We start from the raw sequence: 16,920 nt of genomic DNA, 5'->3' as shown, positions 1-16,920 counted from the left end.
AAATCTGTAATTAAATTCTTGTCAATAGAAATGTACGAACTTCTACTGCAAGGCAATTCCAGACCATGAGTGTCGAGGAAAATAAATTTTCACGAACGACCGGTCTCATATACAGAAGTATTCACATGCAAATGCCTTTCTCAATATGGGCTCATATATTCATATGCAAATGCCTATATCGATATGAACGAGATTCAGTATGTATAAATCCATGATTCGTATCCTTTATTCTCTCGGTAGGTCAATATTTTTGAGATCAGTATTCCTCACGTTCTAAACCAACGCAGCACAGTTTAGTACATACAGGGTCGACCATATACCCTGAAACTAGGGTGACAACTTTTGAAAATGGAAATACCGGACACCCTCCTGGAGTACGTGTACTTTTAAGGTTGTGGCTTCATCGCTCGTCAAAAATGTGAACAACCTGGACGTAGTTACTTCACATAAAACTGAGTGATTCGGAGTTCGAATTTAATAACTTTAGTTAATTTTGAAGCATTTATTAAACTTATTTATATTCCAGTTCTGGTTAAGTCGGCATGTGTAAGTTTTGTAGTCTACCATCAATAATATATCGTATTTAAAACAGACAAGCAAATATAATGGACAATATGATTATGGCATACACAAAATATACTTCAAAAATAAGTCTTAATACTTTCACTGGGGCTGGTAATATTTCATAATGCCTACATACTTTTACTTGATCTGGATGCAGTATTTAATTGGAGGATATAGCTGAGGATGAAGCAATCCTAGCTGCATTCTTCAAAACGTACTTTGACTGACCTTTAACAGTTTTGATAAGTTCAATAAATTTTCTTGCCTTCAACTATTCATCAAATTCCACGCCCGACAGATCGATATCAAAGCGAATAGGACTAGTAAGAGGACAAATTTCCGGACATTTAACGTTTAGTTTTGATACCGCACCAGACAAGGCAGTAAAAACCGAATTGCCCGGAGAAATACCGGACGGTTGGCAACCCTACCTGAAACCTCTTTATAATGTTTCAAGTAATACATGCAAAACGCTGAAATTTTGTATCACGTAAGTATCGACAAGAAAAATCGTTTAACATTCTTCGCTATACTGCCGATTAACAGTATTGTCAACCGAACATAAAGTTACATTTCTTCATATGGCATTACGTCAGACTATTACATATTTCAAAACTACACGCTAAACAATACCACACTTATTATTCAGTGTTTTAAACTAAAGATGCTACAGTACCACTAACATCTTTTCAACTCTAAATTCTGGAGGCCTCTACAACAGTAAAAATGCAACTGAAATTGACGATACATTTAACATCCAAAGCATTTTGTCTCGAATACTACGATCATGATATAATGCATGATATAATAAACAGAAACAACGTTACAAAGAACTAAAAATTTGTAATTTTTTTTTCAAAAAATACTTTACTTCGAAAAACTGCTCAGATAAGTACCATATCTAATTACGTAAGTTGCTTCCAATTAGACGTACTGATGCCGTTTACAGCAACTGGTACCTTAAATCGTTCCGGAAAAACAAACAAACAAACAAACAAAATAAAACACACAAGCATGTCGGGAGGCTGTACAAGAGCGCTTGCCAAACAACGTGGGTACTCCTCAAAGAAATGAATACAGAGAAAGTGAGGCTCCCTCGAAGCCTCAGGGCTAGAGCACTCGCTTTCGCTCGCGTGGTCGCAGTTTCCAATCTTACTGGGAGCCCACGTCCTTAGATTCAAGACCCGAGTAGTTATTTTCCTATTTTTCGCACGTGGGACAGTGTCCCAGTAGTAGTGGGATATGTTTACATTTGTTCATTAGCTACATGTCGATATCAACACACACACATTCGCCACATTTTAATATCGATCATGTGATCCCACTAGTGACATTCATTTAGTTTATCCAGTTTCTTAGTGAGTCCCCTTGCACAATTTCAACTTGGTCTCAGTTGCTGCATCCTCATTGGTATGCAATGGGGGCGCGGTGGCTCAGTGGTAGAGCGTTCACCTCCGGTGCTTGGGGTCCTCGGATCGATCCCAGCTCGCGCCGTTTGAACTTTGTGGTGGACAAACACCGTGCTCGTGGGTTTTCCCGGGGTTCTCCCGATTCCTCCCACTTTCTTCATTCCACCATTTCATTCATCTATCATCATCACCGTCTCCTTTAGCCTAACCGGCATAATTGTGGGACGTAAAACTTAAAGATTTCATTTCATTTCTTATTGGTATGCAACCTTGCACATCATATTGCATCGGTTTGAGGGAATCTTATTGGTGAATTGACAATGGCTCTCATGTTCTTGACGCTAATCCTTACATTTCCGACGCTTTGAACTCACGTTTACTTAGTATGGGTGCATTTCTGGACGTTTCTGGGCATTTTTCGTTAAGTGTTTGCACACATGTGAATCACCCTGTTTCATCTGTTGTGCTCTACCGACACTCCAGATGTCTTTCTAGAGCATTTGAGTACAAATTCGGTACACTTAATACTCAGAACGTCACTGTTGTCCAGCATCTGTACCTGGCGATTATGCAACCACACACAACGAGCATGAAGGTGTCCGCCATTTTGTATTTGTTCCAGATATCGACTTAATACAAACGAATTATTGTTACCTGGTAGAAACCCCATCAATTCATATCCATTTAGACCAATTTTCATTTGGCAGATTATCCGGGACTCCCTACGTTCCTTTGGGGAATCCCTTGTGCGTGCATGGTAGGATTGTGAAACGTAAAATTCAATACAGCAGGTATGACTTCTTCAGTGAATTTTTTACTCGCCCTCTTTATGTTGGATAGTTTCCGTCGCCCTCTTTATGTTGGATAGTTTCCGAACTATGGGCGTCCGAAAGTCATTTTCCCACGCTTTCGGCACCTTGTAGATCCGAAACTATGTCCGATAGCCGAAAGTTCATGAGAACTTTTTTTCTTGTCTCAATGGCAGGAGTCACCTCTCAAGAGTTTTAACACTTATTTTGCAACACCCGATACCACTTACCTTGATACGCCCTTGTAACTTTTAACTAATGGACAAAAACACTGAAATTTTGTACCATGTAAATATCGACAGTGTCATTTGTTTGACATACCCTGTGATAACACGAGGATAAGAGTTTCGTCGACTCATCAACATAAAATACTTTTTTTTTTTTTTTTTTTAATATCACTGCATCAGGTTATTACATATTTCAAATCTACACGTAAAACTAAAACACACAGTATCACACCTGCTATGCGGCGCTGCAAACTAAGGACGCTACAGTATCTCAAATATCGAAAACAACCAAATTTTGGGGAATTATACAACAGTAATAACGCATTTAATTTTAACGAATTTATTTCTTTACACTGTTCACACTTAAATTAAAATGACAAATAACTGTTAAATCTTCTTTTTATCTTCTTAAAATGTAATTGCTGAAAAGTGCTGACTTATACCTACATATAGTTTTGTCTGACATTATATCTTCAATATGTAGCAACTGTGAACTCTATCGGTGATAGCTTCCTTAGGACTTTACTGATTAGCTCTCAAACATTGTCAACTTTAGAGATTTGGAAAGCAACTCTGGAGCTATGTGGATGAAAGAGTGAATAAAATGGTCGTTGTTTCCCTTATTTGTTTCTTCAATATTCCCGATTCATCAATTCTTGCCGTAAATGCAAGTTTCCATGACAACACACTTTCTTCTGGAATTTCTGTAGTGCTGCAATCAGTAAATTCTTCTGAATGCGAGTATTCACATCATCTAATTTTTGTTTCAGGGTTCCCACTCTCTTTCCCCAAAAAACATTCTAGGACATTTCCAGGATGTTTCTAGGACAAATCAATTTTTCAGGACTTTGACACAGGAAGTTGTAACAGGATTGCAACTGTAGGCTCAAAACTCACAACAGTGAAATGAAAAGAACAGTAGCTTATACAATGAATATTAATGCAAGTACAGTATTAATACACAATAATTAAATACACAGCGGAATGTAATGTGCTGCTTTTTATTTGGTGGTCTCCCAACTCCCCTTATAGCCAGCCACCCGATCCACCCACATCCAGCACATGTATTTTCATTCTTTCTACATGACATTTTAATTATGTACCGAACAAATTTACAAACAACAAAAATCTATTTTTCGTACATAGCATCTTCATTGCATGACAGTGTGACAAATAAGTAGGGGAAAAAAGGAATTATAATACAAATTTTTCAACTAAGTTTGGAGTTGTGTGATTCCCTCATCTACAGAGATAATATCTTTTTTCTTTAGTGAAGCTTCTCTAAGGATACCATCTGACTTTGTCAATAAAGTAAAGCAAGACTTCTACCCTGCTTCAAGTGCAAGCTGGTTTGCTTTAGTCTCCAAAGCTTCACTTGTTTCCATCAATTTCCTTTTCTTTCTCTGCAGCTACTGTACTGTACTAAACTTGACTTTCTCTTTCAATAGTCTTTATTTTCTCCAGCTCTGCCATTTAGCGCCGCCTTGAGTGGAAGGCAGGATGCAGTATTTCTTTCGTGATGTTGACTGAAGGTCTTTATGGGAAATGTTATCATACACCAATCTATAGAGGATGATACTGGTACAAAGCACAATTTCTGGAGGATAGTGCTAGTGAAGACAGCATCCAAGAATGGGTTGGCAGACTAGTGGATGAAAGAAGAAAGAAGTTATCCCAGCCAACCAACTGTTGGGAGAAAGAAATCCCACCAACCACCCACATATGAAGGATCATGACAAATTATAATTCAGTACAAAATCAGGAATAGCAAACAAAAATAGCAATTAATTAAAATCTTTATTATAATTATGAAAAATCTGACATTTAGTATTTCTGTAAATTTCAAGGACAGAAATGCATTTTCAAGGACATTTCCAGGATGTTTCCAGAACAAAATCAATTCAAGGACATTTCCAGGTTTTCCAGGCTTTCCAGGACGAGTGGGAATCCTGTTGTTTGAGTTAGAGGTGCAAACCTATGAAATGTCCTAGTCTTTGAAAGTTGTTTGCAAGAATCAAATCATTTTAGTGATGTCATGCTGTTTGATCACATTTCTTCTGATGGTACATAAACGCAATGAATGCCTGATACATTCTCATTGTAAAATCTGTACGTGCCCTCAACGGTTAAAATTTGATTAGGTACTATATGGTTGCTGTTGGCTTGCCTTGATCACCACTCTTTCTGTGATGCCACTGATGTATTACATGCATTGTTCCCATATGAGGAAGTAAAAGAATTCCATTCAACATCAACACGAAAGTCTCCAAAGTACCAATTGTTGGAGATTTTTTCTTTTCTTTTTTCGTTCTAATATTGGTTGCTGGCACCATCAGTAAAGTATACTATTTTTTTTCCTATTGGCGTTCTTTCTTGACTTCTTCAACTAAACATTTTTGGAAAGAATGTACAGTTGTGGTATTGTGGTACAACTTGTCATTGATCACACATTTCTTGCAGCAAATTGTATAATCATTTTTCCAGTAATAAAACAGAAAGCGTTCCTCTCTCTTTCTCGGAGAATTCGACTAATGAAAAGTGTTTGGTCGTACCAACTTTAAAAGAGGTATTTTCTGTATGTACTCCCTTGTATTTTGGTTAAACAATATGCTAAATAGACCTCCCTATTAATAAAATGGTCTTGACTACTTTATGAAATTCATAAGCTCAAAAACTACGTAAGGTAAAACAACGCTAATTTTTTTCGTAATTATTTCCCTCAAAACATAATTAACTATTAGTTTGTCCTAATTAATTATTATTACAACAAAACAACATGCACAATTGAACTGAATTACTCATACATGTTTTAATACCTAACATATGTAGTTTAGTTGCAGAATGAACCATCAGTTTATTTGTAATTTAGTTGGTAATAAAACGAATTTTTCCAAATGGAAAAAAAGTAGTAACTCAAAAACTAGTCAAGTCTCATTGATCAAATTTTAACCACTTATTACTACACAACAACAAATTGTTTTGTAACATACAAAGAGTGAAAAAGTGACTGACTGGACCGGGGCTCGAACTCGGGATTTCCGGTATACTGTGCCGATGCGTCAACCACTACACCACCCAGTCCGTTTCCTAGAATAGCCAAACACCCTCTCACTCCTGTAATCGGTGTTATCCCCTCAGATCACACGACTTACACCATAGCCTAGCTTCTGTGCTTGGACAAGCCAGTGTCCACCGACTGTTACTCTTTGCATATTATTAGATTCGCCCCTAGAGAGGATTTGGTGTGTAAAAAAAATTAGTTTAAATCGGTCGTTGTTTCCTCCTTTCATTAATATATGAAATCACAATCGTCAAAAGGTATTCTCAATATATGGACACTGGATTATCGAAGCACAGCAACTAATCTGTGGTGCAAGGCGTGTGATCTGAGCGGAGAGCACCGACGAAGCGGACTGGGTGGTGTAGTATGCTGGAGATCCTTGGTTCGAGTCCGGGTCCAGTCAATCACTTTTTCACTATTTGGATGTTATTGAATTCGAACCTACAGAAGATTTGGTGTGTAAAAATAAGTTTAAATATGTTGTTTCTTCCTTCTATTAATATATTGATTATTTTGTATCCCTTTTGCATTCTTTGAAGACCCCCCCCAAAAAAAAAGAATCTCTCAGGTATCAAACTTTTTTTTTTTTAAATAAAACTAGTTTACCAGAAAGCCAATCTCTGGAAAAAAATTAATGGTGTCTTAATTTTTTCTTTAAAATTTATTATTTCAAAAATGACAATTTTTGTTTTCCAACCTTTTTTGTTTTCCAACCTTTAACATGTTTTTTAATGATATCTGTAGTGTAGTACGCTTCAATGTGCACTGGACATAAAATGTACATTTAACTGTCTTCAAAATGTTTTTTTGTTTGAAACCAGGGCCGTGCCGTGGGGGGCAGAGGGCGACGGCCCCGGGCGCCGAAGTAAGGGGGGAGAAAAAATCGGGAGATAAAGGGACAAAAGAAAGGAAAATTACTTGGAATATATGTATGGGGACGCCGTCGTATACTCTCGCCCCGGGAGCTGATTTTCCACGGCACGGCACTGAACCACAAACCTTTGTAAAGAGCAAAATACGCTGACGCGCCTATACAAAATCACTGAAACAAACGCTGGACATCCAAAAAATTAATGAATACTTATTTCGAACTCTCTACGTATAGTACAACTTAGAATTACAAAATAATAAATTTTGACAGCAACCTCATTGGGTGATTTTAAATGGATTGACCAACAGTCACGCTAAGTAGCAAATTCTCGGAATTCGTTTAATAGCATTTATGTCCTAGTTTGTTATGTTTTGAGTAGTGACGAGCCCCACTTACAGAATATCTGCAGTTGCATCCTGGCTCTCATTCTTCGACTGAAGTTACACATTCCATTTTACTATCAACTTATTGAAGTCCATCACATGCGATGACAGATGTCTGCTACGAGTGTCCCAATGTTCTGCGAATTTACGTGTCCGGAGAAATGAAACCACATCTTATCAATCATTAAATACTAGAACGGGTTCAACAAGTCAGCGAAGTTGCCATGAGTAGTAATTTATTTATTTCAGTTTATCGACTTCTTCATATCACTAACAATCATTGCACGATATAGTATCAACTCCGAACTCCTTAAAGCACGATTGTCTGTTCTTTTCAGATACTGAACCACTCCTTGACGAATGTCTTTAATAAAATTTCTGGAGCTGCTTTTCTTTTGGAACGTTATGAACAGACTCAGCCGTGCCATCTTCCTAGCCGAAGTCTACACGGCTCTCTTCACTGTTAGCCTCCATTAGGATACTTAAAGAAATTCTTAACTGAATCCTTCGTTATGTTTATCTCCACCATTCTCTCGTCTATCGAGTATCTAGTATCTTGCCCAATACTGGACAGACACTTTCACTCTATTGGTGTAAAGAAATGCTGACAGCAAAGTGTCAGCTGCTGATTAGCTTTTTATTTGGTCAAGGTGATACCTGCAGCAAAGAGTCAATGTTCAAACGGGCCACTTTCCATATTATCTGTGATGGTAGGTAAATGCAGCATTTTCTTTGTTTATCCCTGCATTAATTGTATTTATTCTATGCTACTCACCCAGACTATTTTGTTTCGTGCACTATTTTGTTTAAATTTTAAGTGAGTAATGAAACATGCATGTAAGTATATGAAAGGATTTTACTTACCTGAGGGGAAAGAACCTTTTTCCCTGTTGCACCTTCTTCTGTATCTGAACCTGTAAAATATAAAGAATAACAGTTACAATCATAATTTTCTATTATTCTCTAAATCTCCATTTTGCTTAAGTATTTTAATAATACAGGTGGTGTCTCTCAGAATGGCTATAAAAGTTTGCAACCAATACGACACAGTTCTCCAGTTTTCTAACTTGGATTGGGAGAAGGGTGGCTATAGAATGAAAACCACAATCACAATCACTTGATACATCTACTTTGTGATACGAAAATTCTGAAATCTGAGATGTAAGCTCTGAATAAACGGAAAGGAATTATCTTCGAAAGAACTTAAATCACTACAACAGATGTTCTGGGTGATTACGTTTTGAAAAGAATTAAATTCATCTCTGTCGCATGGAGTCTCTGGTTCGATCCTAGCACTCGCCAAGTGACCAATGTGGTGGGCAAACACAGTCTCCGTAGCCTTCTCGTGGTTCCTCCGTTCCCTTCCATTTTCATTCCACCATCATCATCCAATTTATCATCACTATCTCCCTTAGCCTCGGTGCATAATTGTGGGACATTAAACTATAAAATAAAGAAAAATGAAGGTTGCTTCCGGAAGTATGCTGAGAACTGTGGTGGACATGTGGAACAAGATTTGCATTAAGGCAGTGACAATTAACCTGAGATGCGCGATGACTTCTTACGGATACGTTAAATTTAAAACAACATAGTTCAATTAAACTTATAGTATAATCCTTCTATTTATAGTAACATTGGGTATTTAATTAATAAACTCAGTAACTTATTTTTATACAGCTACTATTAATCTGAATTAAGGATAGCAATGATATTTGGCGGTACGCTCGAAAAGAAAAGTATTATTAGAGTATGCAAAGACTTATTAGTACAACATTTATTCCATGCTAGGGTCATTCAATATCAATTCAACACAGAGACTTAACCTCACCGTCTCAGATTTTAATAAAATTTGGTACATAGATGCCTTCTAGATAGATTAAGAAAAATACAAATTTTCAACTTCATGTGTCATCCAATATTGAAGATAGGGCTATGTCAAGTTTGAAAAAAATGCCCAAAATAGCACGTTCAATGAATTTTGAAATTAGAATTGCAGTTCTCCTAATTGAGACAGAGAGCTGGTTGAGTGTCATTTTACAGAATTTTTCATGCCCTTTCCTATGGTGTACATCATCATATAGGCTAATACAGAATTTGTTTCTTCAAAATAAAAATTTTTCAAAAAGTATATATTTTAAAATTTTGAAATTACTTCCATGAATAGATAGTATTGTTGTAAGGCACCTGGCAAATTATAAATTTGGGATTTTTGGGTTCATTGTTAAACAATTCAAAACTAACACTTGATTTTTCAAGAATACTCTGTACGTAGGGTAGCAACACAAAAATGCTAATTGTAAGTTTTATACTACAGCTAAGTTTTTAGAGTAAGAATTAGAATATTTCTGTGAAAATAAAAGTGAACACTCACTTGCAGAAAGAGTACAGATGAGTCCATAGTAAAACTTTTCAATAAGTAGTATGATATGTTTATCATTTGAGGTTTGAAAAAGCCCATTTGTTCGGCATATACCACTGTTACGGAGAACATAACTTCTTCCAGTGGGAGTTACAGGATTCACTTTTGTCAGAACGTCCACTACTAACTTCCACAGAACATCAGCATTTCTTGAATATGAGAATAATGGATATGGCCCAGATGGATGAAGAAGTTATTTTTACTTCATCAAGTTCTTCATTTTTTCTGTAAAACATACCCGAAACACCAATTTCCTTCATAGACAGCGGTGACTCAGCCTGATATGTCTTTTAATTAAAGTTTATTTGGAGATTTTGACACTTCCTTTTCCCAACCCTGCAAACCACCTGAAAATTTTCATACAATTTGCACTCATATTGAATTTAAACCACCCTGAAAAGCTGTGGATCCCCCGAAATAAATTTCTGCGTACGTTCCTGATAAGCAATGCTCTAAAATGGTGTTTATACAAACAATAAATGCAGGAATTTTAAAATTAAAAATTAGTATGAGATATCATTCAAGAAAATTAAAAAGGCCAATTGATAAGCTACAGATGTAGTCGATGAAGTTTGCCTACTCTTTATCAATATATTTAAGCGAACTTTAACAGTATTGATAACTATGAACAGACATTCAGGCAAGCAGATAGATAAGATAGAATTTGTTTCGTTGGCATGAGCGGCTTCAGGATTAAAATTTTCAGAATTCCAATTTTTTAATTTTATTTTTTTTTAATATAAAAATGTATAGGATTTGTTCCTTTGCAGTAAAGATATATTTATTATCTTTCAGACGTACGTATATATATTTAAATTTTTGAGTAGGCCCGGGCCTACCTGCTAAAGCTTTCTCAGCTCGTTTGGTTTGTTTAGGCTTAACGTCCTTATGCAACAGCGAGGTTATGAAGGACTGAACATTAGGGTGGAGCGAAAAAATTTTTTTTCGAAATTCGAATTTGGAAAGGGGGCAAAAGTTGCATCATATCGTAGTACTTTACCATAGAAAATTTCAATTCTCTAAAATAATTTTTAGCCGGGGCGCAAGGGGCTTTAAGTTTGAGAGTTTGCAAATTAATTTCCGTTTACTATGTAACTATTTAGCAAATCTTCGCTGAATGTAGACTTTAATTTGTATTATGGATAGAGGGCAAAAGATGCATCCTTTGTCAATAGATAACAACATGAAGTTTTAATTCTCTAAAATTATTTTTAGCCGGGGCGCAATGGTCCTGAAACTTGGGAATAATAAGACGAAAAGTGATTAACTATAAGCATTTTGCGAGTTTGTCATAAAAAAAAGCTTTTTGCTATTTAATAAGTCTTCTGATATCCTACAATGAACTTTTGGCAGTATTGTTAATAGTATAATAGTGTGGTTGGTGGTGACAGTGACGTAACTAGGGGGAAACGGAGCTTGTGCCCCAAGCGCCAAATTGGGGGGCGCAAAACTGGGCAAATAATTATTTTCACTATAAAGCAAGGAAATGAGTTTTAGCAAACTAAAGATCATAAAAAAAATTACCTCAGAAATTTAAGAGGGCAACAACGACTCACAAACCTTAGAATCATATCCATGAGCATATACTAAGTTAGCTTCAAAGCTATGTTTTGAGGACATTGTAAAAACCTCTGCATCCAAAAGAGCCCGCAAGGTTAAATTTTAGTTCCAGCTTTTTGTGTTTTCATTTAACTTACATCGATTTAAAAGATTTGTAAAATATTCGAGTATACTCAAAACAACAGCTTGATTGTTTTTCATAATTAAATATTCTATTTTAAAGCAAAAGACTGTTGATTCATTCTACACATATTCACATCCTCATATAATTCCAAAAACATTGTGATTTGCAGTTATTTCGTTAAGACTGTAAGAATGTGTCAAGCATGCTACTCTCAGATTATTTGTCAATCAGTTACAAAGTTGTTTAGTGTTTTATCTTGTACCGAAAATTAAAATATGTACTACAATTTTGAAATCAAGCTTTACCACTTGAAGAAATGATGGAATAGAACTACTGTCCGATGCCAATATCAGGTATAATTGGGGAGCCTTTTGGTTTGGTTGGTCGGGAGGTGCTAATGCGAGTTCTTGCCCCGGGCGATAACTAGCCTATTTGTGTTGCTGGGTGGTGAGTAAAAAATGATATTCGGTATTATTTATATTACTTGGATAAAGAAATTCAAGAAAAGAGAAGGAAGGAAAGCCAAAATGCGTCCTTACGGTGAAGCTTTCAACCAGAGAGTATTATACTCTACTATAATTACATTATCGAATCTTCAGACTACTTGTCATCTTCGGAAACAAGATAGGAAGACAATAAAGAACACACTGAAGCTGGAGGAGATCATATTTTAGTTGGAAATATCCTTTGAAGAAGACAAGAGAGCAAGCACAGATTGGATGCACGCAAATTAGAAAATTCATCCCAACATTAGCAAAAGTGAAGGGAAAACCGGCGAAGAAAAATTGCAGCAAATGCTACTGCGGTTTTGGAAGATTTTTAATATGTTAGTCTAGAGCAGTCGCAAAACAATTGACAGAAGTAAAATTCAAAGAAAGGTTGTGAAAAATAGTATAAGTGTAAGAACCAAAGAGACTGTTAATAAAGTGAAACCTCGTGCCATCTATTTTGATTGGAAGAAAGACCAAACGCTCACGATGTCCGGAAGTCAGAGATATGAAGATAGAAGAACATTATTGTATCATGTAGAAAGGGGTAACAAATTTCTCGGCTATGCTGGAAATGCTTTGACCGGATCAGCATCAGCAAAGAATATTGCTAGTTTCATCTGCCGCGAATTACAAGAAAATAATGTGAATCTATCAGATGTGGTAGCTAACGGCTGCGATGGCACTAATATTAATGTTGGGTCAAAAGGAGGAGTGATTAGTGCTCGGAAACCATTTACGGAGGCCCTTACAGTGGTGCATGTGCTTATTGCAGTTCGTTGAACTACCACTTCGTCATTTACTAAAAGAAATCGATGGTGTAAATACTGGCCCTTACACTTTCTTTGGCTCTATTGGTAGATCATTTGTGAAATGTGAAACAAATTCAGTGTACGGCTTCGAAAAGATTTCTTCAGAACCTCCTACACTCCTAAATGTGCCTGATCTCAGTTATGATCAGAGGTATTGTGTGAAAGACTCCAATCTGTAATAAGATGAGGCTGATAAAAGCCTAGCAGATTAAGAAACCTGGGAAACTTGGGCATGTTCGCTGGTTAACAGTGGCTTACAGACTTTTGCGTCTATAGGTGTATATATATCAATGCCAAATTCTTCAGAGGAGCTCAAAACTCAATCAATGTTCTCGGTAAAAGTATATGCACCAGTGTGGTTCAACATCAAATTGAAACCTCTTGTCAAATACGGAGCTAAACATTTGTTCTTGACCATAAAACTTCCGCGATGTTTGCAAGAATTATACAAGACTCCAGTCAATAAAGTAATTTCCAGAAATGCATTCTATGTGCATTCTCAAAACATTCTCATTGCCATGATTAATGTCGACAGATCAACTACACGAATCCTTGCTGCTGAGAAAATATTCCAATCCACAAAGCAGTGTAAACCTTTTGAAATTCGTTTCTTCGAAGTGCCACTAATTCGTGACTTCGAGACTAATAATTACACAGAAATGATAAACTGGAATGAGTGTAATATAACAGAATGCTAATACTGACTCATGAGACAGATGAAAAATTGCAAGAAATTCGCGCTTCAGAAAATACATGTATTGATATCCCTGAGTTGAAATATCATACGTAAGTAGTGGAAAGATTAGTGGAAATAATTAGTGAAACTTCTTTCAGTATGTGAGGCACGAGAGAGCGATTTCTTTATTCGTTCCAAAATTGACTCGAGAAAATACATGCCTACTTTTGAGACAAAGTCGCAGTATTTTACAGGAAGACGTGAACGAAACTTATGAAACATTCAATGTAATGTTAGCGAGTGCGTGGGATTGAACTCGACGGCAGCCACCTCTTAGTGGTGAGTTCTGGCTTGATGTAGCCTGTAACACAGAATATGAACTTCGATAGCCTTAGAAATGCAACTCGTCACGATAACGAATCTTAACACCCTCAAATTACAGTCTACTTCAAGCGAAGAGCTGTCTAATAATTACACAAATACACAACAAACGTGTATTTGTTTACAAAATCTACGAAACTTAAGGCCCATTGACCCCCGGCTAAGAATATTTTAGAGAATTAAAATTTTCCATGGTAAAGTACTACGATATGATGCAACTTCTGCCCCATATCCAAATTCGAATTTAGATTTTTTTAAATTGGCCCCTTTTCACTTATTTGCATAATCTATCAAACTTAAGGCCCATTGCGCCCCGGCTAAAAATTATTTTAGAGAATTGAAATTTTCCATTGCAAAGTACTATAATATGATGCAACTTTTGCCCCCTATCCAAAATCGAATTTCGAAAAAAATTTTTTTTGGCCTGTTTTCACTCCACCCTACTGAACATATTACATAGGACTGAACCACTACTTAGTTTCAACCTGGGAGAAATTTTGTGGGCTCATCAGGACCCCTTAATTACAAGGCGAAAATTAGATTCAACTAACACAAATGATTCGAGATATGTGGAAACGTCACTATGAAATTAACACGATTTGTGTTTTTTTTTTCAGCAATTGTTTTTTTTAAACACCTGGTTTAAACCACCTTGGTTTAAACCAGCCAACCCTGCTGTTGTACCAGTGCTAGATTTATACTCTTACAAATCACGTTTATTTACAGTAACATTTTTAATTGTGAAACTTGTATTAATATTATTTTAAAGTTCAAAAGTATCAGTACTTAACGCAGCTTTAAGTTAAAGTTTTTAGAGTATGAGCTAATAAGTACTGGGAGCAGATTACAAGTCTGTATATGTTTTAGACCCATTACTCTACTCTTCATATCTATTCCTACAAGTAAAACACAAAAACATTGCATACATGTATTTTTCAGCTAGGAACAGGATATTAATGAAAAATCTAGTGTTAGTTTGAATTTTTTAACAAAGAACTCATTATCATCCCAAATTTATACTATATCAGGTGCTTTACAACAATACTATTCATGGAATTAATTTCAAAATTTTAAAATATGTACTTTTTGAAAAATTTGAAGTAAAATTTTGATTTTGAAAAATCAATTCTGTATTAGCTTATGGTGCTGTACACCACAGGAAAGGGCATGATAAATGCGTAAAATGACTCCTCAATCACCTCTCTAGCTCAATTAAGAGAGCCGCAATTACAATTTCAAAATACATTGAACATACTACTTTAGGCATTTTTTTTTTTTTTTTTTGAAACTTTATATAGCCTTATCTACAATACCGGTTGATATATAAAGATGGAATTTGTTATTTTTCTTAATCTATATGAATAGTACTCCTATGCAAAATTTCATGACAATCTGAGATGGTAAGGTAAATTTTGTTTTCAAATTGTCTTGATTTGAACTGGAACGGCTCGCTACCTGGAACATAGTTCTATTGCATTTATAACACGAATCTCCTGTATATAGTAAAACTGGGTTATTTAATCAATAAGCAATAAATTTTATATTTATTTTTGATTTAGTTATCTACAATTTGAATCTAGAGGTACACGCTTAAATGGAAAAGTATCGTTAGGGGTATGCACAGGTTTATTACTATAATATTTATTCCATACTATCTGAAACATAGTTTTATTACATTTATAGTAAAGTTCTCCTGCTTACAGTATAACTGGGTTATTAAATTAATATGTAATAAATTCTATAATTTACTTTTGATGTAGTTACCTATAATTTGAATTAAAAATAGCTTAAATCTGGCGGCACAGCTAGAATGGAAAAGTATTATTAAGGAGTAATTGTAAAGAAAGGGATGAACACCACTGTAATAGGGTCATAAAATGAAACGAAATATTTCAGTTTTATTTGGTCTAGGAATTAATTCGTGCGGTTGGTACGCACACATTGAAGCTGTAGTACAAACACAAAATACATAAATACCTTAAGAAAAATATTGTTCATCGCTAGCCACCACTTTCGCCCATCTGTCAGGCAATGTACGGATTCCGTGGCGAAAGAAGTCCTCATCCTTGGAAGCGATCCAGTCAGAGACCCATGTTTCGATATCTTCTGAAGAAGTAAACCGCTGTCCAATCAAATCGTTGTTCATGCAATCGAACAAGTAGTAGTCCGAAGGAGCAACGTCTGGTGAATACGGCGGGTGGGGTAAAACTTCCCATCCGACATTTTCTAAATAGGTTTTGACCGGTTTTGCGACATGTGGGCGAGCGTTATCATGTTGAACAATAAGTTTATCATGTCTGTTCTCCCATTCTGGTCGTGTTCTGGCCAGAGCTTGCTTCAAACGCATTAATTGTCGTCGATAACGTTCTCCATTCATAGTTTCACCCGGTTGCAGCAGCTCATAGTACACCACACCTTTCATATCCCACCATATGCACAGCATAACCTTTGCACAGTGAATATCTCGTTTTGGTTGTGATGGACCTGGTTCACCTGGTTTCACCCAGGCCTTTTTTCGTTTAGGGTTCTCGTAATGGATCCACTTCTCATCACCCGTAATAATTCGATGCAGAAACCCCTTTCTGTTCTGTCGTTGAAGCAGCAATTCGCAAATGGTTTTTCGTCTTTCAACGTCTCTGTCTTTCAATTCATGTGGAACCCAATGTGACATCTTTTGAATCATTCCCATGGCTTTCAAGCGTTTGGAGACTGTTGTTTGATCAACGCCTAATGCTGCTGCAAGTTGTTCCTGCGTTTGACACGAATCCTGCTCGAGCAATGCTGTCAATTCTTCGTCTTGAAATTCTTTTGGCTGTCCAGCTCGCTCTTGGTCTGCCAAGCCGAAATCACAACTTCTAAACCGTGCAAACCACTTCTGACACGTTCGCTCAGCTAGAGCATGGTCACCATACACTTCCACCAAAATACGATGACTTTCAGTCGCACTTTTCTGCATGTTAAAGTAATGCAGCAGGACACCCCGCAAAAACACTTTATCAGGCACAAATTGCGCCATGTTCACTTAACTACAAACTGGTGTTGTTGACGCTTTAATCCACTGCCCTATACTACGAACGATACGCGATGACAGGGGTTTGCAACACATGTGTGGATACACGAACTGTGGGACGCTCCG

General features: G+C 36.4%; 1 protein-coding gene across 2 annotated transcripts in view; it reads right to left on the bottom strand.

Moving 5' to 3' along the window:
* Start1 (Steroidogenic acute regulatory protein-like) overlaps nucleotides 1-16,920 on the bottom strand; it is a 251,063-nt gene that overhangs the window by 99,777 nt on the left and 134,366 nt on the right. For both annotated transcript variants that reach the window (XM_081735713.1, XM_081735712.1), the window contains exon 9: nucleotides 8,189-8,238. In XM_081735713.1, coding sequence (XP_081591839.1) covers nucleotides 8,189-8,238 — 50 coding nt within the window. The remainder of the gene's footprint in view (nucleotides 1-8,188; nucleotides 8,239-16,920) is intronic.

The sequence above is a fragment of the Thermobia domestica genome, chromosome 13 (genome assembly GCF_964235325.1).
Source record: "Thermobia domestica chromosome 13, izTheDome1.hap1.1, whole genome shotgun sequence".
In the NCBI taxonomy this organism is placed as follows: Eukaryota; Metazoa; Arthropoda; class Insecta; order Zygentoma; family Lepismatidae; genus Thermobia; species Thermobia domestica.
The sequence above is the reverse complement of the archived record's forward strand: the minus strand, read 5'-3'. Positions and strand labels throughout refer to the sequence as shown.